The 23446-nt window shown below is 40.2% G+C and overlaps 1 protein-coding gene across 1 annotated transcript in view; it reads left to right on the top strand.

The window, feature by feature from the left end:
• Positions 1-23446, top strand: part of ncam1a (neural cell adhesion molecule 1a) — a 267736-nt gene that overhangs the window by 155825 nt on the left and 88465 nt on the right. The window contains exon 2 of the mRNA XM_073479183.1: positions 23255-23329. Within this exon, the coding sequence (XP_073335284.1) occupies positions 23255-23329 (75 nt within the window). The remainder of the gene's footprint in view (positions 1-23254; positions 23330-23446) is intronic.

The raw sequence follows: 23446 nt of genomic DNA on the forward strand, positions 1-23446 counted from the left end.
TGAGTTTTAGGGTTCAGTGAAGCTACAATTTTGAAAAGTCTCTACTTCGAAATTAAATTAACAATAATTACATGTATTGTTCTGGATGCCACATTGATTTTATCACAAAACATTTAACACACTCATCATGTGCATGTACATTCAGCCAGGTATCACACCAAAGTGTGGAATAGATCCGCTGGTCCACCATTTTAGTTACATGTTTTCTGATCATGGTTTGGTTTAAAATAATCTTTCATAATTTCCAAGAAACAATCAATGTTGACGATTAGTTTCACACAAACCATGGTAAAGAAAAGTAAATTCTGTATTTGACCCATCCATCCTCCCGGACCTCCTCACTAGAAAACTTTGTCGCTCCTTATACTGCATACGTCCATTGCTCCAGCCGTTAGCGCCCCCTGCTGGTACTGCACCAGCATGTATGTGTACTTTTCATGCCAAGGTGAGGCAACAAGTGACCTAACACTAACACGGTATGCTCTAGTGGATCGGCAGGTCAATTACATGTTTTGGGGTGATGCTGGGGTGGCACATATGATGTGAGTATTATATGATATAACTCGTCCGTGTGGTAGTGGCATCTTGTTCTTTTTGGATAAACATCCGAAAAAATGTCACTTGATGTGATAGCATGCGCTCAGAGGCACATAAATAAGATCCGTTATGACAACAATGGAAGTGCTTCTAGATAAATTATTAGACTAGATTAATAAAGTCTACAAGTTTCTGATGAGTTTTATGAAGTATCACCACTTTTGAACTACTTTTGAGAACGTACTGGAAAGTGCTCTGATCATCAGAATGAAAAGGGCAAAAGGAATAAAAAATGCAACCATTATATTCGCTTATGCCTTCCAACCAAGCCTCAGGAAAACTGCATTTAAAGCAAAGGCGGGAGCTATCAACTATTTAATCGATGGGTCTCTGGCCTTTGTTGACGGTGACAAGCATCAGATCAGGTGTCCTTTTGAGGAAGATTTATTCCGGAAAGAATTGGACAGAGAAATCCAATTAAAATGGAATCTGCCACGAATAAAATCTCTTTAGATTGAATATGGGGATTCAGACTCCCTTTCCCTCCATATCTCACACTTACCAGATAACTTGCAAATCACACATTTTCTTCACCAAACACCCAGATGAACCATCTATTCTGTGTGTCCTCCCTTCAAACCTGTTTAAAAGCCTAATGCCCCGCAGCCATCCTCTAAAGTTGAAACAGCCAACTGTAGGAGTTATGCGTTACCAGTGTTCATAATCACGTTTAAACCAGACAAATTTATTGGGTGACTGTGCGGGTGGAAAGATTCGCAGGGGGGTGGGGGAACTAGGAAATATGCGCCTAATGCATTTTAAGCACTGTTATAAATTAGTTAGCATATATTTCATGGTGAGTACATGTACCACTTTTCCTCCTATGTCGTCTGTGTGAGCAGTTTATTTTAAGGCGGGGGCATTCTGGGAGAATCTCTTCGGATAATAGTGATGGGAATAAAGTGCTGTGACCACACTGATTACACAAAAGTTAAGTACAGCTGCATGGCTAATGAAGTTGACATGGCGCTAATGCTCTTGATACAGTTTCCATTCAGTTCAGTTGTCAATGCCTAACAAGCTTAAGTTCATCATAGTACTGTATTGAGCAGGCTAATTCAAACCCTTTCAGCCGCTTCAATGAGTGATGCTGATTTAAAAACAGCGATTTCAAGTATTCAAGTATTAAAGCATTCAATATCGATGCTATACTGATGTTTTATGATTATGATGTTTTATGGTGCTCGGTGGAAAGTGGCACTTCACGCCATGCTTCAGAGCAGCGATAAGATCAGTACTCTTATGTGCTACTTTGATTTATAGTATTTGAAAGGGTGCTTTGTAATTTCTCTGCAATACAAAATGGATGGCTGAAGTGCTCTTCTCTTCCCAAACTCTACATGTTAAGCATGTTATATGCTTTTGAAAGCTGATTGTGCACCTATGAGAGTCACTGATGTCTGTTGTCATCGTTTGCTTTCAACTGTGACAAAATGATCCAATCTCACAAATCACATCTACATTTTTCTCATCTTACACGCTGTTGTTGCATTTAGCGTTTCGATTTTGAGGATTGACGTGTTGAGTTTGTGCATAAATGAATGTAAAGATGACGGAGGCTGTTGACAGGTTTGTGAAAAATGTGTTGTGCATTTTGTGTGAAAGCAACGAGAGATTATACAGCGTTGGAGCAGAGTGTGACTTAACGATGTGTGGTGATGATCAGAGCTTTGAGCATGAGGACGGTCATTTGAGGTATCGGTCTAGTCGGTCATTTAAGGATCGCTTGAAAGCAATAATGAAAACTTTATCAGTACAGACACTGACGTCTTTGTTATATAAATAAATTAATGGATAATGGCAGAGGAGAATGTCTGTGTAGCTGGTTTGTAAGAACCATGTTTTTAGGTCTTAGTAATGGCAGTTCAAAAAAGCAATTATAGCATAAACATTTTGTTCATCTTCACCATGAAAAGTCATTATGATTTAGCTACTAGAAGTTCCTGTTTGTGCTGTAACCAGACCTTTGTACACATCCATTCCACCGAGTTAACTGATTTATCTGGCATCGTGACACGCGAGTGGTTTCTCTTCAGAAAAAGAAGATGATCCAATTGGTACTGCGGGCAGACTAACGATTAGCCAATCAGTGCGGCAGGCAGGACCAACGCTGTTGTCAAGCTGTTCACAGGAACCAAAGAGGGTTGATAACAATGGCGAGCGCTATGCTGCTTTTACATAAACAGCATGTCCTCTTGACATTACCATCACATCGTCGTAAGCTTTTACTTCGCTCCAATCCACTTTTAAACACCTGGCCTAAAGCACTATGGTGGCATGACTACGCATATCGGCTACAACTTAAATTACATCATATTCAGCTGGATGTTGGTCTCAAGTGATTGGTTCGGGAAAGAGTGTAACAGGTTGACAGTTCAGTCAGATATCAAGCAACTAATGTGGAGCTTGTTACTGAATCTGCATGCAGCAGCAAACACTCTCTACTGTCTCACATGGTGGTCTGCTGTTGTCTTTGATTGAGATTACAAATGAGCTGTGGGAGCTCAGTCGAAGTATAGAGCTGGATCGGACGGTCCTCCTTTTACAGCTGAAGGATATCGTGGTTGCAGCTGTGTGTAAGTGATAGACAGTGTCCCAGTAGCGAGAGCAAGTCGTCTTTCAGGGGATCGGTATCATCACTCAGCCGGGTGATAGACAGCAAAGGGTTCAGGAAAGGTTACAGGAAAGTTCTGTAGCTGACTCTCAGATATACCCTGGTGGTGTGTGTAAACGCTTACAGATGAATCTCCTTTTGTTTGTGGATGAGCTGTCAGCTGAAGCTTCCATCACAGCAAGCAACGGTCAAATGGGAAGGCTCAAGAGGGATGAATTAACAAGCCTTTCTCAATTATGTAAAGGAGTTTTTATTCTATCTCGAGAAGCCAGTGTGCGCTCCCCTTCATTTATAAAATCCAGAACCACGTCCCAGCGGTTACGGTTTCTGTTTCTTAATATCTACTCTGGCTCCTGATTATATCATCCACTGGTATGTGAATCAGACTGTCTTTGGTATGCGTTTACGCCTGTGAGGGGATGATACTGAGGGGGCTTCGCTCACAGGAGGAAGTGTCTCTGGTCCTATGAAGGATGGTGTGAGGAATAAGCACAGAACTGGCCAGAGGCTGTAAAGCGATTGCAAAAGATTCAATTGGATTTAAGGTTAGCCTCTGTTCATGGATTCTGCCATATCCAATCCTCACTGCGGGCTCACTTTGATTCAATGGGCTATATATGTTGAGGTGCCTGTGCCTCTCATCCTCCCCTCACCCAAAACTAGTCCACAAGTAACCCCCATTTCGCTTCAAAAGTGCTATGCTTAGCATATTTAAACACCCATATATCACTGTCAAATTAATTGCAATACCTCCGTATAATTACCCTCAACAAATGAGAACATGGTTGAGATTATTTCTCACACCAGGGGTATTGTTATTGTTGGTGTTTCTCTAAATTAAGATCACTTCCTATGAACTACATTGCTTCGTGTTGCAAAGAAAACATTGCTACTTGTCCTCCTCCTCCTCCTCCTGTCGAGTCTTGCTCTGGGCATGTTTGTTTAAAAGATTAAGATTGGGGATAACAGCTGAAATAGCCCATCTGCATTCTAATGAGGAAACAGGAAGTGCAAAGTGTTTTTAATGGCACAGCAGCACCTTTCCACTGGTTTGTGCTGTAAAGGAGACTCTATTTTTGTCGTAAAGGTTCAGATTTTCTTGCAATTGGTTGACTTTGGTTTTTTTTTACCCTACCCCAACCAGTAGCAAGTCCCACTGCAATTAGGTCGCTAGACTTGGATGCACAATTTTGGAATTTTGCTGATATTCGATATGCTCATATTTTCCAACTCATTTCGGCAAAGCTGTTGCCGGTATATGCACATATTTTAATAAAGTTTCTCCTGTAGTGGAATTCATTAACTAAAGTATCGTCATATTGGCCTGTCATGTTGGCAGAAATATTCATTTTGGGCCCATATTTGACAGACAGATATTATTGTGCATCCTTCGCCAGGAGCAGTTGACTTAATGTTTGTCAGTTTTTAGAAGAGGTTTCATCGGCGTGAGCTTAAAACAACCTGTAAGCTTTGCAGGAACATGATGTCCCCATTGTAAGTCCAGCCTACAAAGCTCTGATTGGTCGATTGTTTCTTCAACAGCAGTCAATGAGTACAGAGCCATATCTGTTTGACTCACTGAACAAATCAGAGGTGAGGGCAGCCAAACTAGGTCATTAAGTTTGATTCACTGTGGGACATGTCCAAATCTGAGTTTTAAGCATTGAAAAAAAAATGTATTATGCACATTAGAACTTTATGAGTATTCAGTTTTACTTTTGTGAGACCCTCTGACCCTTATTTTCTCTCATTGTGCCACACACAACCTATTAATACCGACCAAATCAGTACCTAACACAAATGCCCCTTGCCTGCATGGCCCATTATCAGTCTGCAAAGACACAAAATTAAAAAGGATGTCATCGACCCGAAAGGGCAGACTCTAATAATAGAAGGCCATCCACTTCATGAATGACTGATAATGGTAAAATCTGTAACAGAGGTGAGGTCAGTTCCCCCTCTCAGATCAACCTGATTCATTCTCTCCCTCTCCACCTCTTGTGATCTGTGGCATATACTGTCCTCTGGCAGAGCGACAGAAATAATTTAGTCATTTTACCTTTGTGTTGACTGTTTGGTTCAGCTGTTTAATTGGATGACCTTTTGAAAGGCTAGGATTTTTCTGAAAGAAAGTTTCTCTTATACGCTCAAAGCTGCAATCTTATATTTTTCTAGTTAGGACAGATCCACTCGATGGGTTTCATAACATCAAATCTGCCATATCTGGTTTCAAGATTGCTTTTTAAAAATTGAACCCAGATATGTACATTATCTTTCCGCTTCTTGTACAAACATATAAGTGTGACATGTATCTGGAGAATGGTATTTTGGCAGAGTAGATGCGATAACCATTCGACCCAGGAGCTAAGGGGCTCTCTGAGGTGCCTGGAGAGGAAGCTCTGACTGACTCCATTTCAGCAAGTTTATCTAACCCACTCGGTGCCAAAAATGCCTCTCGGGTCATTTAGCCACTGTCAACAATTCAGATGAGGCTGCTGGTCCATGAAGGATAACAGAATGGCAGCTCCTCAGACACTCAGCGTGCTAGGAAAGCTTTTAGTCGAAAGCATTGTGTGAGCCAGTAAGGACAGACTTTTAAACTAAATACATGTATCTCCTATGCTCATATGGAGAACACTATTTACATCCATCATATAAAATGTTAAGCTATTACAGCTCCACTTATAAATGTTTTTATATTAAAAAGGATTAAATGACTATGTGCAATGTGAAAAGTGTTGAGCCCAGTTAGACACCTATGCCTGCAGTTCCACTCAGCTTTAATCATTTTTGGTCTCTTTTTGCACATTGGTCATTGGTTGTGATGGGCTAAAAGGAGAGTGACTATTGGACCTGCAGTTCGGAAACCTTACTACAAGTCTGCTTAATGTGTGCAGAGGCAGTTGCTTTTGGAGTTCTTCTGTCCCTATGGCCAATAAATCAATAGATGCAGCTTGAAGAGATTCACATCAAAATTGCAATGTAATGAATACTTATGTTAGATCCATATTATTGACTAGACTTTGGGTGAGGAGCCTATATGTCTGGATTATCACCTGGGAAAAATTGCCAAATTTCCTGCAGCCCCCGACCCTCCAGGGGCCCAAAGGCTTTGAGTTCACACCGTGAAAATTCCAACCCGATCGCCAGAATAAATGTTAGCCCAGTACGTTTCTGCGAAGCCGCAGATGAGTTAAAACTGAACGGTTCTTTGTGTTACAACTTTACATCTGTTTAGGTTGAATTTTGTATTTCTCTCTTGCATATGCACAATGCTGTGCTTATGTTCCTCTTAGGTTTAGGTGCAAAAACCTTGATTAGGGTTTGAAAAACATCATGGTTTGGCTTAAAATACCGGTATACGATTGCAGATGAGATGTTCTGACTTCCCATGAAACAACCAGTTTTAGTCGCCACAAAAAATGCTGAAAATGTCGGTACGTCTGCTTAAAAAAACACCCACTTTTGACGCAGCAAAAACTGATGGAAACATCCCCAGCTGTCCTGAAGAATATCCTGATTTGAACTGCGCCTGGCTGTTTGGCAGCCTTGTTGGCCCTGATCGTGACTATGAATTAATTTACACAATCAATATTATTGATTGCAAATAAATACAAGATCATTGTGTCAATTACAACACTTCAACAAATATTGTAGCCTTTTTCAGGGTATTTATTGGTGAAAGAAAAGGTTTGGTAAACCTGAGCATATGAACTGCAGCACAAGCCCAGCCAGTTTAGGCCTTGTTATCTATCTATACATTATTTATTTCAGGGCCTTGGAGCAATGTAAACAGCTTGCAGCATATCAGATACAGCCCAGTATACTCTTTCCTAATCATTTTCCAATGCACTGGTCTGATTTGGGATTCATTCAAAGTTCTGACAGTGGTGCATCCAGCAGATCTTCGAAGGGCGAAGCGAAGGAAGTTCATGATTCATAAAAAGCTAAATAGAACGTGATCTGAAAAGATGAGCTCTCAGTTGCACATGCTGATTGTTTCCTGTGAAGTGTAGAAAATACTCTTGTGAAAAGATCTCTGTTAGAGGAACAAGACCTAAATATAGTTTGGATGATCTAAACTGACTGCTGCTGCGCTTGGTAGATTAGTTTCTTTGGCATTAGTATGCCAGGGAGTCTTCTGTAGCTCTGCAGTGATTATCAGCTTGGTGAGATGCAGGGCCACCTCTGGGTCAAACAAAGAAAGCGGATGGGGGCAGCAGTTTAGCCCTTTTGGCCTCATTAGTTAATTAGGGTGCAGACTGGCAATTTCACTCACAATGGCCTCTGAGCATGCAGAGAGAATACACGAAACATACTTAGGCTAGGACCAAAACAAAACTTGGATGGAAAAGGGAAATGAAGACTGGCTCTCCGTCTCTCCCTCATTACGTAAGTATGTTTCTCTTTAACTGTCATGAGAATTTTACTTGGAAAAACTTGAGTGTGCTTTTTGAATGTCAAACTCAATCAATACCTTTTTTTTTTTAGCAGAAAATGGAAGTTTTTCACTATTATTAGTCTTATGGAGAAAAAAACAAAACACTTTAGTCAGCTAATGGTGGCCACGTGTAATGCTAAAGGTTGTAGTGGGTATATACTCAATGTGTTTTGATAATTCAGTCCAATATCACCTCATATCCACTTCTGAATTGTTGTTTAATGAGATTGAACCATTTTTTGCTCTAGCAGGTAATTTTATTCAACAACAAATTAGTTTACAACTTCAACAACTCATTAACAACTCATTAATCTAATTCAGGTCCCCTAATTTTGCCATAATACTGAAATTGAAGACTTAGAATAGCTCTTGCTGTGGTTTAGAGGCACGATTAAACTGCACAGCAGAGAAAAAACCAAAGGTTAGATGTCACAGTTATTGAACTGTAATCCTGTATCTCCATGTAATGTTAGTTAGAATCTTTGAATCTTGAGTCTCATTATATCTATTTTTGATTTATGGCTACCTTTTCTCAGAAGAAGTCATTCTCTGTGTTTGCACTCTGAAATTACCTCTCTTTAATTATCTCTCCATGGCAGTTTCTATTGTTATCGGTCGAGTACTCTTTACCTGCACGCAATGGGCCTGGACATGATCCTGAAGCCAAAAAGCCTCATTTCAAATGCTGCAGCGAATGACATCCAACCATGAATTGTGTTTCAGCGCTTCTATTTGTTTGGCCGTGCTGCTGTACACCAGTTTACTCCTGTTGCATTTCAGATAGTAGCTGCTCAATGTGTTTACTGCCCTCGGGGGTTTATGCATTCGTCATTTCAAACAGGTCTGTGGATCTTTATTATAGCAGGTGTTTCCAAATCAACCCTCGCTGAAATTTTGAGGATTTTTACATTGAACGATTTATTGAAGGATGCCCGTATGACTTCCAGGAGCCAGGAAAAAAGCTTAAAACAATCACTTGTACACTGTTGCAAATGTGAACAGTGGTGGACAATCAACAGAAAAAAGATAAAATTACACCTCCTGATCCTTTAATACTTTGCCATTTACTGTTGCTTTAACCCTTTACAGGTTTCAAGCACCCATTTAGGAAAACATCAAGTGTTTCTCACATCAACAGCACTTTGCTCTCCCTGAAGCTTCAGCTTTACCAATTTAATTGACCTCAGGCTCTGACTGGTTTGACACTTTTATCCAGTTTGATCTCCAGAAACCGCTGCTTCAAAAGCTTGCGTCTCATGATAAACGTTCCTGTTACAAACATTTCTCAGGCTTCTATGTTTTTCTGTAAAGGTCTCTGATCAACAAGTGAGCGCCAGCACCTTGCATTAACTTGGGCAAGATGCATTAAGCTTACGACAATGTAGAAAGCATCTTAAAAGCCATTAGATGTACCTGAGGCAGAGAAGTAAGTGGTGAAAGGGTGAGGAACAAAAGGGCACTCGACTTCATGCCTTAGTTTTTCATCTTCAAAAGTAGAATTTTTTTTCTTTTTCTTCTTTTTAAAGCTAAACAGCACAGCAGAGTTCGGTTTTATCCTTGGCAGCACTGAGCTGAGTTATTTCAGCAAACATTAGAGTCAGCACAGACCAGAATAGTCAGGCTGGTTCACATTCGTGCAAAGTGACTTCCTGTATGTACATATTGTTGGGTATACTGTATAAAGTTTGAGGTGAATAACAGTCATCAGCAAGTGAATATAAAATTAACATATCCAGGCAGTGTTTTTTGTCATGCTAATGTGATTACTGTTTTGGCTAACTTCCGTCCTCTCTTCATCTAAAACATATTACATTTTCTTTTTCCAAATTATAGCTTGGCCTCAGTTGTATTGCCGTTAATTATAATGTACCAGGGGATTTGACCTTGTGACAGAAAGACCCTGCAGGAAGTTAATTGGTAGGAGATGAAGCATATTCAGGTCAGACCTGGTTCAAATTACTTGGAAATACGTTTCATGATCCTCTCACGCTGTGAAGTGCAGTGAGTAGGGTTTGTGAAAGAGAGGACAATAAATCAAAGCCTTGCCGAGCACTTTGTAACGGTGTCAGTGTCAGTGTGCGTATTACTGTTGGAGTATTCCCAATAGGGTAATGAGCACCAGTCCTGTATATCATACAGGTTACAACAAAATTACAAAATAACTTGCTAACACAGTGTTTGCACCAGCAGCTTCACAGTTCTACAAAGCTACAGCCAGAGGAGCCAAATTGTAATTTTTTGGGGGATATTCATTGTTTCCAGAGGATTCCTAATTTTGGAAACCCCCTCTTTTCCTCTAGCGCTTACATCAGATTGAAATTTCCCTTCATCCAACATTTTGTTCCAAGACATGGTACAGTGAAGGCAGGATATCGATGAAAACCGATGTGGTTGTTCATGGTCCTCAGAGGATAAATCGTAATGAAATTGGTGAAACCCTTTTGTTGTCAAAGTCACGTCAAACATGTCAAAGTGTCACAATAGATGTCAAATTTACCGGCATTTACTGAACACATCAGTGCTGATTAGAGGATGAACCATGTATAAATATGTGTAAGTCACGTGTGAAAACGTAGATATTTTACGTGGAAATGATATGTGGAAAAAGACAATCACATGTGAGATTGTGTGAAAATGTGGACTTCACATGTGAAGAAGCAAATTTCATGTGTTTTCATGTGTGTCCATACAGAGAAAAAGAGAGTCGCACTCAGAAATGTGTCTTTTTGATGAATTTACTTAATCATCTGTCTGGCAGTACACAAAACGTTTTCAGCCATCCTGCCTTTATCAGTGTGTACAGATGCAGGGACACAATCCTTCTTTGATGGTGCCAGGTAAGTTAACAGGTGAGCAGAATCCCCAATCACTGTGACTTTGTTTTGTGTAGCGCCAAATGATGAAGTAAATTCGTCAAAAGACATGCTCCTGAGTGCGACCACCTTTTCTCTATATGGATACATGTAGCCGGGATAATGCACCAGCTGGTCAGACCGCAGTGGTAACTTCACAAATGAACTTGTTTCCATGTGCGGAAAATCGAATCCACATGTAATTAAAAGCCAATCACATATCAATGTATGTAATTAATGTGAAATGCCATTCATATGTGAACAAAAGCAAATCACTTTTCACATGTGAAAATATTGCATGTGAAAATGTGGAATTCACTTGTTTCATGATTTCATGTTAAAATATTCAATTGAAATTGTGATTTTCACATGTGAAAAAAGCAAATCACACGTGACATTTTGTAAGGTTTGTATCACAGTCAAGCCAAAATTTGTACCCACAGTATCTCCTAATGTACATGGACTTTCCTTAGTACACCCTCGATCCCCAGCTGCTTCTGTGGGCAGCTAGTAGAGCTTTAGATGTTTGCCCTGTGTTTTATAATGCTGAGTCATTACGGCCTTTACCCTGACTGGTTTTACATGTAGTCTGTTCACAGCCAGATTTCATTCTGTAGCTGTTTATACTTCCCCTTCTGCTGCCCTTTTCAGTCCTTTAGCCTTTTGTGTAGCATTCTCTCCAGGTTTTGTAATTAGGTGCTGTCAGAATGAGGAAGCTCAAAATGAGCCAGAGTAAAACAGGACCTTTCACTGTTTGGCATCAGTTTGATAAACAAACATTACTAATGACAGAAAAGGAGCAGCAATTGGAAATATATCAGGGAGTTGTTTATTTGGAGAGGACGAGTTGAGACAGCGCATTTTTGATAAATAGAGGAAGGAAAATCCGAGACCGTACCGCATAGTTTTCATAGTTAATCTCAAACTTTTTACACCCTAAGCTAGTGGAAAAAAAGCACTCCAAACTGTTGATTTCTGCAGCGCCCATTTGTGCTCTTCCAAATTCATTCCTCTCCAGTTGTAATACACTTGGATGACAACTGAAGTGGCGCGGGTTTGGGGAATGATGGCAACAGCCGTAATCCTGACAAAGCTGTGTTGGTGAATGACTGAAAGATGTGAGGAGAAGGAGCTTAGTAGCTGACGCGTCTATGTCAATTTGATTAAGGCCTGACGCCCACACACAGCACATGGAAACGGCTGCTTAGTGCTTTGTGCAGTCTCTCGTAGTACAGCAGGTTAATGATAAGTGGTGAAGAGAGTTTGCAATGTGCTTCTGAAAGGCTAATTTATCTGTCTCTGAAATACAAATTAGAAACATAATGATAAAACGTACTTCTGTTCAGAGGTTCAATAAAACAGCTGCTTGTCACTGTAACACTGTTCACCTGCAAATTAATTTTCCTTTAAAGTAGAGATGAGCATTCAGAATTACTACAGACATTATACTACCACTGTTTATTCTATACCTGTATTACTAGTGGCATAGGGATGCACACAATTCATAATTCATATCAGTTTTTGGGTCATGTTCTTGTTAATAATATCATTTTTGTCATTCATTTTAAAGAATGTAAACATCCAACAGTGGTTCACTGGCAATATACGATTTTTTTATTGTTAAATGTGCAATATGTAAGAATTGGCCAGCTGTCAAATTCATAATCAAAGCAGCTGATGCTAACTGTAGCTGCTGTTAGCTAATTAGCTCAGTTAGTAACAGTTGTTTTTTACACTGCTAGTAGGATTTTTGGACTGGGGAGCTGGCCAGAGCTAGCTGGTTTGCATGCTAACTTCAGGGGACATCTCTGCAACACAATACATAGACATCATGATTTCAAAAATGCTTTTTCATAACAGTTTGTTGATAATTTCAGTTAATTTTTGATTGAATTTTAAACTAAAATTCTTACTTATTGCCCCCTGAACGCACCCAGAAAAAACCCCACAAATATCAGTATTGCTTCATCTCTAGACTCTGCCCTGTTGATAATTCCCATACAACTGAATCTTGGCCTCATTTATACAGGGCGTTTTTCCACAGATATATCTGACTTCAGATGAACAGTGTCAGCATACAGCTTTCTGTTCTGCGCTAAAGAATTTCTGTTCTATACGTGCAAGTAAATAGACAGAAATACACTTCTCTTACAGTAATGTTTCGTGTCATGAGGCATACCAAACTGAGAAAGTCACATATCAAACCAAATAACCTGTACTTAACACTACACTCGTAGTCATTACAGTCAGAGTTGAAGCACGTACTCCCCTACCCATGACTTCTACTGCGACTAATGCCACTCCAGCTGAATGTGTTCTGAACCTGAATAAATGAATGAATAAACATTAAAAAAAGTGATGATTTCATAGGTTACTGGTGTTTCTACATGATGGAATAATGCAACTAACATGCTCCACGTTATCTGGATCAAGACAGCGAGAGGAAAAGATCTTATGTGTATTTGAAAAAGGGGATTCAGTATTTGGGCACATGCGACAGGAGCTTCACTCACAAAGAATAGAGTGAGATCATTCATCATGTTCTCAGTAAGTGGGCAGGAGAACGGTACAGGCCTGAATGCTTGAGCCCTACAATGAAGGGGATTGGTGGCTCTTTTATGCCATTGAGGCCATTGTCGTGGCGTAGTTTGGGTCGACTTGTTCCCTTGAGATGGATGGTCTTATCCTGATGGGAGTGGCTGTCTTCTGTGAGGATAATGTCTTCATCCTAGGGGCATGAAAATGATGTGAATCATACCGTACGCTACCAGATCACCACCCCAATTGAATTGCAGAGGAAGATTTCGGGATTGGTGCGTGAGTGGGGGAATATCTTTTGGATGAATGGTGTTCCTTAACGACTTTCACAGACTTGGAGGATATATGACAATAAATGTTGAACCTGTTCCAAAAGGGACCTTCCAAAGACTCAATTTATTCACCATTTGCATATATAAAATTGCTGACAGATAGATCACACATTTTTTATTTTAAAGGACAAAAACTAAATGATATAAAAGGCACTACTAATAACAGGTCATTATCAGCCTTTCTGTGTAGAGCCCCTCGAGGTTGTGGCGGTAACGAATTACCGGGAGCAGCATGAGGTGTTTCTGTGGACTGACTCCAGGTCAGAGAAAGGGTAGCTGCAGAGTGTATAGGGAGCTGGCACCAAGAAGGCATGATGGGGAGTGATGTGTCTGTGTTTATGCAGGGTTAGGGTTAGGGTTAGGTCTCTGTCGGAAATCCTTTTTGAGGTTTGTGGAGAAGCTTCTCCAAGTCTCCAAGGGTTAGAGAGGGGTTAGAGGGAGAGCGTGAGGTCTGTGAAGTCCATTGAAATATTCAACTGGATGCGATACCAGGCAATACAAGTGGATTTGACTTGGCTGGCGTAGCTTTGACATGGTAGCAGGGGGCTTTGCAGAGGGGCTTCATGCGTTCACGTGCTCAGGTGAAGTCTTTTTCTATCATATCCACATAGAACAGTTTAATACACAAAAATTGCGTGCAAGCGTGTTTAACCCATTTAAACGATATGATTAAATTCTATTTCAGGTTTTAAAAGGGGTGTGCTGCGAATGAAAGAAGGTTAGGGCTGCAAAAAAGACTTCAGACCCAAAGACTGGAATAAATTAGATGAAAAAAAAAATCGAAAGTCTTATCACATATGATATTAGGTCTTTGATATTTTCTTGCATTATTGAGAATGAATAGTCAGGCTTGATTCATACAGAGATTCAGCTACGTCCCACCTAAGCCCCAAGCTGTGCTTCAGTACCCGCTCATTACAGGGCATGTGAGGTGAATACTTGCATTAGAGAGTCCCACTGGATTCCAAGAATAGATCTTTTACAGCTTGCTTCACCTGGTCTCAGAGATGGGTTTCTCTTAGTGCGCTCAGGGAACGATCTCATACCAGCTCATATCAAACCCCATCTGATAGGAAGAGGCCTAATCAATTTTAAATTATATTATGTAGTTATGCCGGCAGTGTGTCTACATTTGCAGGAGATTACAGATCTCAAAGACAGACAAATATGAGTGTATTTGTGCAGCACTTGTAGTCATTTAATAAAGGGTTGCGAGTGTAATCTCTCTCCAATATGTCAAGAGGAGAGTGCTGCACAATGTCTGGCATAGATCACATTTTGAAGAGTGACTTATATTCACAGAAGTCCTTACGACTCAATTTAATAAGGTATTTCACATATACACATGTTTGTGAGTTTGCAGTCTGGGACCTTTGTCACCTGTCATGTATCTTTTCTGTTTGTGTTCACTGTCAGTTGTAAAATAATAGCAAAAATGATTCCATTATATTCATATAAAATGAAATAGGTTCAATTTAGGATCAGAATTGTTTCATTATGTCTAAATAATTCATTTTTCCATTACCTGAGGGGAATTAAGGGGGAACCTTTCTACCTAATTTAGTAAGAGATGAAAAAATGAGACTATTTTAGCAGAATGGGTTTCCTGTTGGAAGTGTAACAGTACGTAGGTGGTCTACGTGTGCTTGGATCTTGCTTCTTGTTCGGGTCTTTGTCATCATCAATAATGTCTTGACCTTTTTCAGGCCACAGGGATTTTCAAGCATTAGTATTCAACAGTCAAATTAACATACTGTACCAACAGAGAAAAGTGTTGCTCCGATAAAAACAAAATAGTACGTCTGCATCTCTTCTTGCTATACAGTACATACTCAGACAGTTTGCTCTCTTAGCGTATGTGCTGGTGATGCACGCATCCTAGCGAGGCCCTACACAGTGCTGTCTGCTCCTGCGTGGTGTGTGCTTGCTCCGACATGACTTGCATGTTAAGCACCAACAGCTGACTGTTGTGGCCTCCTTGTAATAGAGCCAGTCACCACCGGCTGCCAGGCTCCAATTAGGCATGCAAACCTCCTGATCCAAGACGGGAAAGAAGCTGCCTCAAACTACAAGTTCTCCGCTGCAGAACTGACTACTTCCTGTTTGTTCGTTCACAAACTCACACACCCTCAAATGAAATAATGACGGCCTTGTGCTTTGAATGAATCTGCGCCGTTGCATAACAGGAATTAAGGAACTCTGCGTTGTTGATGCTAACATTTTAAATGCCTGTTTACAGTAGCAGCCTCTGAAGTCCATAATTCTCTCGCTAGAGAATGGCCAGTACTCACATCCTCACTCGGTGGTTTTGGTCATTGTTATTTAAACCGCACAGGCATATTTGCTTCAGAGTGCGGAGGGATTATCGGTAAATTAATACGCCATTTCTAATACCACTTTGAGCTCACCATGAGTGGCCGGGACGCACTCTTCCATCTCACTTCCTTCTTAACTTTGTCGAATTAATAACTTTAAAAATCAAACTGCTGCCAAGCTATTCACTAGGCAAACGTGTGTGTTTTTGTGTCGGGAGTTAATTTATGCCTTCAGTTTCCTTGAGCTCTTATAAGGATATTTATACAAACATTTGTCATATTCCTACAGTTTGGATCCTATTACCCGAAATGCTTATGAAAAGTGACTTTAGCCTTTCGAAGAGCAAAATGGTGAATTAGGGAAAATAAATGAAGTGGTTTAATTTGTTGTTTCATTGTCTCTCATGTTTATTTAAGGTCACCTGTATGGTGATTTAATTATTACAATTAATGTGTTGCGTTTTGTTTGGAGGGGACGTACTGCTTGAGGGGATTCAGACTTATGACCTCAGTATTTTTAAAATCCTGGCTATAGTCCTGCTTAGCAGTACATGCAAGAAAAAAAGTATCTTTATGTACATGTTCGTTGGAAAGGTGTTCACTGTTGCAAATTAGATATATATGTGTTGTTTTTTAGAACACAGGGTTTGTAAGGAGATATCAGTGAGCAAACAGAGCCTGTGAGGAGGAGCTGCTGGCAAACGCTGTGGGGTACCAGCCTCCATGTGGATGCAGTGAAATAACTTCTGCTGTATTGGGTTGCTATGGCCTCTAATTGCCTGTGTGGATGGTTTCAGGGAACAACCTGTCCGTTTTTGTTTTTTTGGTGTGTTTTTTTTTCCCTAGGATGAAAAGAACAAGTTCCAGAAAGATTTACTGGTGGAAACTGTCATCTCTGGTTATACAGTTGTGCTCCCGTCAAACCAGGAGATACTCTGGACATAGCAGAGGAAGTCTACAGGGAGAAAGAGTCAAGAGTGGAGTTTTATTTATACCAACATTTGTCAGAGGCGAAGCTGCCGTGCAGACAGAAATATTCTCCCCGAATGACTTGGAAGTACAATGGGTGGACCGGATAACCACAATGTTCCAGGGATTTCTGCAGTTTAACTATATGAGCTACTGTACCAATCTAGAGACAGTGTAAATCGTTGTTTCTTGTTGTCCACACTCACTGACCTTCTTTAGGATAATATTGTCTCTTACTGAAATGTTTGAGTTCCAAGGTGTAGGATTTAGGGGGATTTATTTGTGTTTTCATTACCTTAGAATTACCCTTTTATATCTGCAGAGCGAGAGGGTGTTTCATGTTTTTAGAGGCCATCGTAGGACCTCCTACACGCTCGGAAAGGGATACAGTTGGCTGCAATCTGCAACATCATTTTTCAATGCCACTAAATCCTACGCACTGGGCCTTTAATTTTCCTCAGTTTCCAACATTAGTTGGCAGCTAACTTCACTTTAGCAGGAGCTCGGCCGATCTTTGTTTACTGGATGTTCCAGATCTCCTTCTTTTCATCTGGTCGGACTCTCTCTGTTTCACTGACTCTCGTCATCCACAGATAACATTTTAACAGGCCATCCCAACAATTTGGCCTGAAATACGCTTTTCAAACCAGTGTTGAAGAACACTTTGATCCCACACATGTTTTTGCTTCAATGAGTAATATGAGACAGATTCTCTCAGAGCTATTTACACCATCCTGACAGGGCCAGTCATGCTTAATACCTCAGCCCAGGGCTAAGACTAGCCACAAAGCTAACTACTAAGCTCACTTGTACTCACCGTCCAACTTAATACATGTCAGGATCCTGAAGTAATGAGATAGGGGTATTTCTCAGAGAGTGATGCCCAATAATTGTAAGGTTTGGTCCCAACTGGTCGGGTTTAATAATCCGGCCAAACAATGTCTTCCTGACTGTAGATGTGCTTTTGGAGGAAGTTTGTTTCAGTCCAGTCTGAAGTCTCAGCTGCTCCTTTTTGTGACTTGAAGCTGATTTCATGTCATGTCTACATCTCCAATCTTTCAGAACACTACAGAACACTCTTCTCTTAAAAAAATATCCATTGCCGCAGACCAATATTGCTGAAGGAATAAAAATGTTTTGAATAGATAAGTGCTTTTGCCGAATATGAAATAAACACGAACATGCAGCCAGGCGCATGACAACAAAGGATGTAATTCTGAAAGATATTCAGGGGCTTTTCCGCCGTAACAGAAAGAAGCAGATGTTTTTTTCCTGATGTCTAGATTTGCAGATTTTTCTTTCCCGCGTACCGAAAAAAATTACCACCATCTCTGTGAAAAGATGCCGATCTGAATGATAGTAGAAGCGCTGTTTGTTAAAGAGCAGGGTGCTGTGACTGTAGGTGTCTAAGCAGCGGATTGAAGAGAAAAGGACTCTCGAGAGCAGAAAGAGAGGTTTATGAGTCTCTGGAGAGGAGTGAAAGTGAGGGACAAGCTTAGTGGATAGATATTAGATTGGTGTCATGAGTAGACACGTCGGGGCACAGATAGCTTCATCCTTTATCCAAGCTCTCTGCTCACTATGCCGAGCACTTCTTTCTATCCATCCTGTTAAACTACACCTCCTTCCACCGGATCTCTTTTGCTTCTGGGCTCTTAGTTTACCTTTTTATTCATGTAATTTAGGTCAGGTCTTTCTCAACTTCAGAGCTTTGATGAAACTTTTAAAGCGTCATTCTGGTGTTTCTGAATGTTTTAAGCATTTTTTTGCAACAAATTCGACACAATTTACAATTCAATGACTGCTTCTCCTTCCAAACTGAAGTCACTTTCCATGGAGTCTACAGTAGACAACATATGAAAGTGCTACATAACACCATCCGTCCTTACATATTCAAAGGACACATTCAAAATTTAGAGTGCCTGTGCTTGGCAGTCAAGAAGAATGAAGTAGAGCACCACACACTGCAGACTAGATTTGTGTTTTTATAAGTTTTCACAGTGGGGTGTTGCCCAGATCACTGTGAACATGACCTTGCCTTGTATTTCACGCTATGTTACCGATTTTTTATCTAGACTCCAAGTCTATTCTAATATTTTTGTCCAAAAAATATTAATAGTGCAACATTAAAACGTTGACCTTGATGGATTTTGTCATTCCTGTTATTATTCTGTTGAGCTATGGTTCATTTGGGAGATAATGAGGCAGTATAATGTTGCCATGGAGTTGCCATGGACAATAACTTGTACCCTGTCTTTTTAACCTATACTTAGTAACATTTTGGCAAACTGGCAACATTAAAGTAATTTAAGTTAAAGTAAAGCCAAATTAATTACAGGCGTTCCTGTTTGCAGTGAACCCATGGATGTACGAACAAAGGATGAGTGTAGGAAATGTTCTGAACTTATAAGGAGATTCTGTTTTTATTCTGTTTTATTCTATTTTACTAGCAGCCACTGGTTCCTCTCTATGTGGTTTGAAAAAAATCATTTTCAAGAGAAACTTGATGCATTATAAACACCAATATGGTCCTACACCACATTGGTAAGGAGACAATTTATGACCACAAGCAATGGCTCCTTGTTCTTAATGGTTACAAATGAAACCTAGGACAATGAACAGTGCGTAAGATTGAAGTTTTAAGAAGTTTTCTAAAAGTTCTATCAAACCCTCCCATCCAAATTGACTTTAAATTACTGACCATCATTATACCATTACCAGAAATCTAATCTAAAGAGAAAATCTTATTTAAACAGGAATGGACTGAGCAGAGAGGTCAATTTTCCGAGCTTTTTGTGAACAGGAAATGTTCTGATTCAATTATCGTTTTAGATTTGGTCATTAATTAAATCTGACGATTTTTCTCCTCTTTCCACTATGACTTTACTTCTCACAATATTCCCTCAGCAGAGACACGATATCACTTATTTCCTTCACGTTTGAGACTCTACAGCCAGTTCATCCTGGAGACACTGCACAAGTAACCAATTAGAGGCTTACACTGAGAAAGTGGCTCTGGGAATAGCAATCTTTCCCACACCGCCTGAACTCCGTTTTGTTGTTTTTAGTGTTGCAGATATGATCAGTTGATTTTTTGGCCAGTTGTCTTAGTCTTAGGAGGCATGGCTTGGGTTTGCAGCGTGGTATCTGTGATCTTACTAGATGAGGGAAGGAAATGGATATGTTGTTTTCTTTGTATCTACCTCCCGCCTGTAAAAGCAAACACACTGTGGGTAGTGGTTTTCCATGCCTCTCAAGCTTGCATGCTAGCCTGGAACAATGGCCAGGTCATTTAAGTGGCAGAGGCAGGGTGTTTTACTACAAATCAATATTTGTATGACTTCTTGACTAAGCCGTGAGGGAGATATTATTCTCACCTTGAATAGTTTAACGAAATCAATACGTGAGAGTGCCCCGACCAGGAAAATTACAGCTTTTGTTGTCCGTTGAAATGCTTACGTTATGTTCCTATGGTCCTGGCAAGTGATCTGTCATCTCGCAGGAGCCGAGGCAGAGGTTGTGTGACGATGTTAAACCTCCACAAAACCTCCTGGATCGCTTGCTTTTTGATATTTGTGTTTCTTATTGTACATGCCTGTTTATTTTGTGTATGATTTGGAAGACCGAATCATCTCAGCTGACAGTGGACTATTTTCCTTGAGCGCTTCCACTTTGCCCAGCATAAAACAACCAAACACGGTGACACTCTAAACGCTTCTTAACACAAAAGCCTATTGTGTACATCTATCCCGTTCTAAATGCTGTGTACGTCTTCGGTGGAGGAGGTTTTGATTTGAGCATAATGATGATGGATTTTCACATTTTTCATGTGTATAGAAGGAATAAAAGAACAGCGAGGGCCACTGCTCTGACGGTCTTCTTAGTCACGGATGTTTTTCTATAGCCGTGAGATTGTTGAATCATGAAACACCATTGTCTCATTGTGCTGCGACGATAGTTGGCTACCTGTCTTTGAATGCTGCGTCCTTGCAAGCCATTCCCCCTGAATGTCATGGTGAGAATTGGGCTGCGACTGACTCACTCATTTGTGTGAAGTGGCGACATGCTGAAGGCTCAGCAGGATTTCTCTGTCAAGCTCCGGATCACGATTCAGTGGTATTCCTGCTTCACTTCCATGCCACACACTGGCACATCACTGCAGATAGGAGTCTCAAATTAAACCATGTCACATTTAACAATCATCACATCTCGGAGCACACTTGCGAGAGATGAATTTCCTGATTAAGTCTTTGAAAATTATTACACATTTGAACACTTTTCATTGAATATGCAAGAGTTTTTTATTTGAATTTGCGAGCACGCGGGAAGGAACAAACACCAGGTGTTTTTTCTGCACTCTTCTAAATCTCATCTGTGTCACTGAAGCTTTAGCTGATGCTGAGAGATCAACTGCGTTACAGTCTCATGAAAAGGATATTCTTTGATTTACTGCATTATGCCTTCTAAATCGTCTGCCAGGAGCAGCAGAGATGCCGAAAATGAGTATGAAAGCCCCCTGCAATGACTCAGTCAGGTGGCTTCACTCAATAAAATGAAGCTTAAAACAAAATCTTTAGATAGTGTTAGAGAATATATTTTAAATGTGCTGCTGAGGACTGGAGATCATCCTACTCCGAACAATTGCACAGCACTTAAAATACCTAATTCTTTTTTTTTAGTCTCGAGAACTTAAAGGATTTTCGGGCGTTTATTACACGCTTCAATGTTCACGTTTCACATTTTTCTCATACTTTTCTTACTGCAGCACCTCTATTCATTCTCAAGCCCGAATGCTTCGTTTTGGCTCCTGTCTCTTTAAGGCCAGGCTCCCATAAAGCCTTGTCTGCTCTGATTGGTCAGCTCTCACATGCCTAAGCAGGCAACGACTGGCTTGAATGGCTCATTTGAAGGCAGACTGTGTAAACCTCAATGGACTGAGCAATTTGATACTTTCACAGTGATTATATATCACCTTAACCTGCTTGACAAACAAAAAGACACGGTAATCTAACTTTGTACCATAAGGGACCTTAAATGATTGTCAGATAATTTGTCGGACAGCTGCTTTCCTTCCGCACTGTGCCCTCTTCTTTTCCTGTCAATTTAACACTGTCAGGAGGTGCCTACAGCCTACGCCTTGACTTTGTCACGTGGCAGACAGTTGATTGTCACAAGGTCACAGGTACAACATTCATTAACAGCTTACAACTTTGAAGTGCCGGTAGCAAAAGATATAGCTCCTTATATACGAACCACAAGGCCATGGAGTGCCATTCTCCTTCTTCTCTGCTATTTAGTTGTTTTTTTCTGTTACTGCAGAGCTTACTGTGCTATTGACATTAAGTTATTTCTTCTGGATTGAATGAAAGGTGTACTCAAACAAGGAGATGAATGTAAAATATAAAGGAGTGTATCTTGAAAGTAAAAAAAAATCCAGCCTTACAACATAACCTTGCTCAACAATATATCAATTTTTCTAGACATTAATGGTAAATAAAAAAGAAATAGATCAGTTATAATTTGGAAACACCATTTCCCAAAAGTCAAAGACACCGTCACCGACTTGTCAGAGGCCAGTCAAAGGATGACAGACCCTGTTTTTAACAATTTTTACATTAAATTAGTGTGGATTAATGTTGTTGGTTTATTGTATATCAATCGCTGTGGATGCTCATCCTTAGAATATAGACAGTGACCACATATCTCACTTTTCAAGAATGGTAGATAAAGCTCTGTAAAACAACAGATATGTTGAAACTTTGCATTTCTTTATCTTTCAACTTTATGTTTTTATTTAGGATTTTGAAATTTCTTCTGTGACAACATGGAGCTTATGCTCTGGTTAGGTTTAGGCACAAAAACCCTTGGTTCGGGTTAGGGAAAGATCATGTTTTGACTTAAAAAAAACTTGTATTGGTCATCACAGACACAGCTGGAGATGTCCCGACTTTGAGTTAAAATCAATTTTTTTTTAGTTGCCAGAGATCTCCTGTAAAATATCTGGTGGTTTCATGTTTACAAATGTTGAAGCGCAGTCTTGAACAGCGGTCACTGGCTTAGCAGCCTTCTCATCTGCTCCACCAAGATCCTCTGCACCTCCCGATATAACAGTCAGGTCATTAACTGTAATGTGAAAAAGATATGACACATTGTGTACAAATGTCAATATGGCACAGAGCTTATGATTCATACAAATGTGAACGTATCAGTGGTTTGCAGAAAACATTAACTACCAACATTTTATCCTGGAGACTGGGCTGTTGTGTCACATATAGTCAACAAGTCCAGGATTCCAGTCACCACGGCTACAAATGACAATAAATCCTCAACAAGCGAACCCACTAACAACCTGGCAGTTCTACTATCTCCTCGTGGAAAATCTTGACTCATAACCCATCTGCACATGGAGATGTTGCACTCGACTGAGCATGGAAATTTCATCCCAGAGTTTCATTCATTGAGGGCATGCCTGAAAAATGGGTATTCTTCAGCGCAGGCAAAACAATTGGATTTTGAGCCTCGCCTTTACGTGCTTCGCCCCCGTGTCACCATACTTCTCATGTACATTTTCTTCTGTCTTCTTTTCTTTTCCCCAGCTGCCATCCAGGTGGAAATCACTCCGACACAAGGAGAGATCAGCGTAGGAGACTCCAAATTTTTCCTCTGTGAAGGTAAGAGTGATCTCGAACACGCCTTATTAAAAATAGCTTGATTGTTGCAATTGTCACCTCATATAACAACATTCACAGTATTAATTGAGCTAATTTCATAGAAGTGATACAAGTCAG

The sequence above is a fragment of the Pagrus major genome, chromosome 13 (assembly GCF_040436345.1).
Source record: "Pagrus major chromosome 13, Pma_NU_1.0".
Taxonomy (NCBI): domain Eukaryota; kingdom Metazoa; phylum Chordata; class Actinopteri; order Spariformes; family Sparidae; genus Pagrus; species Pagrus major.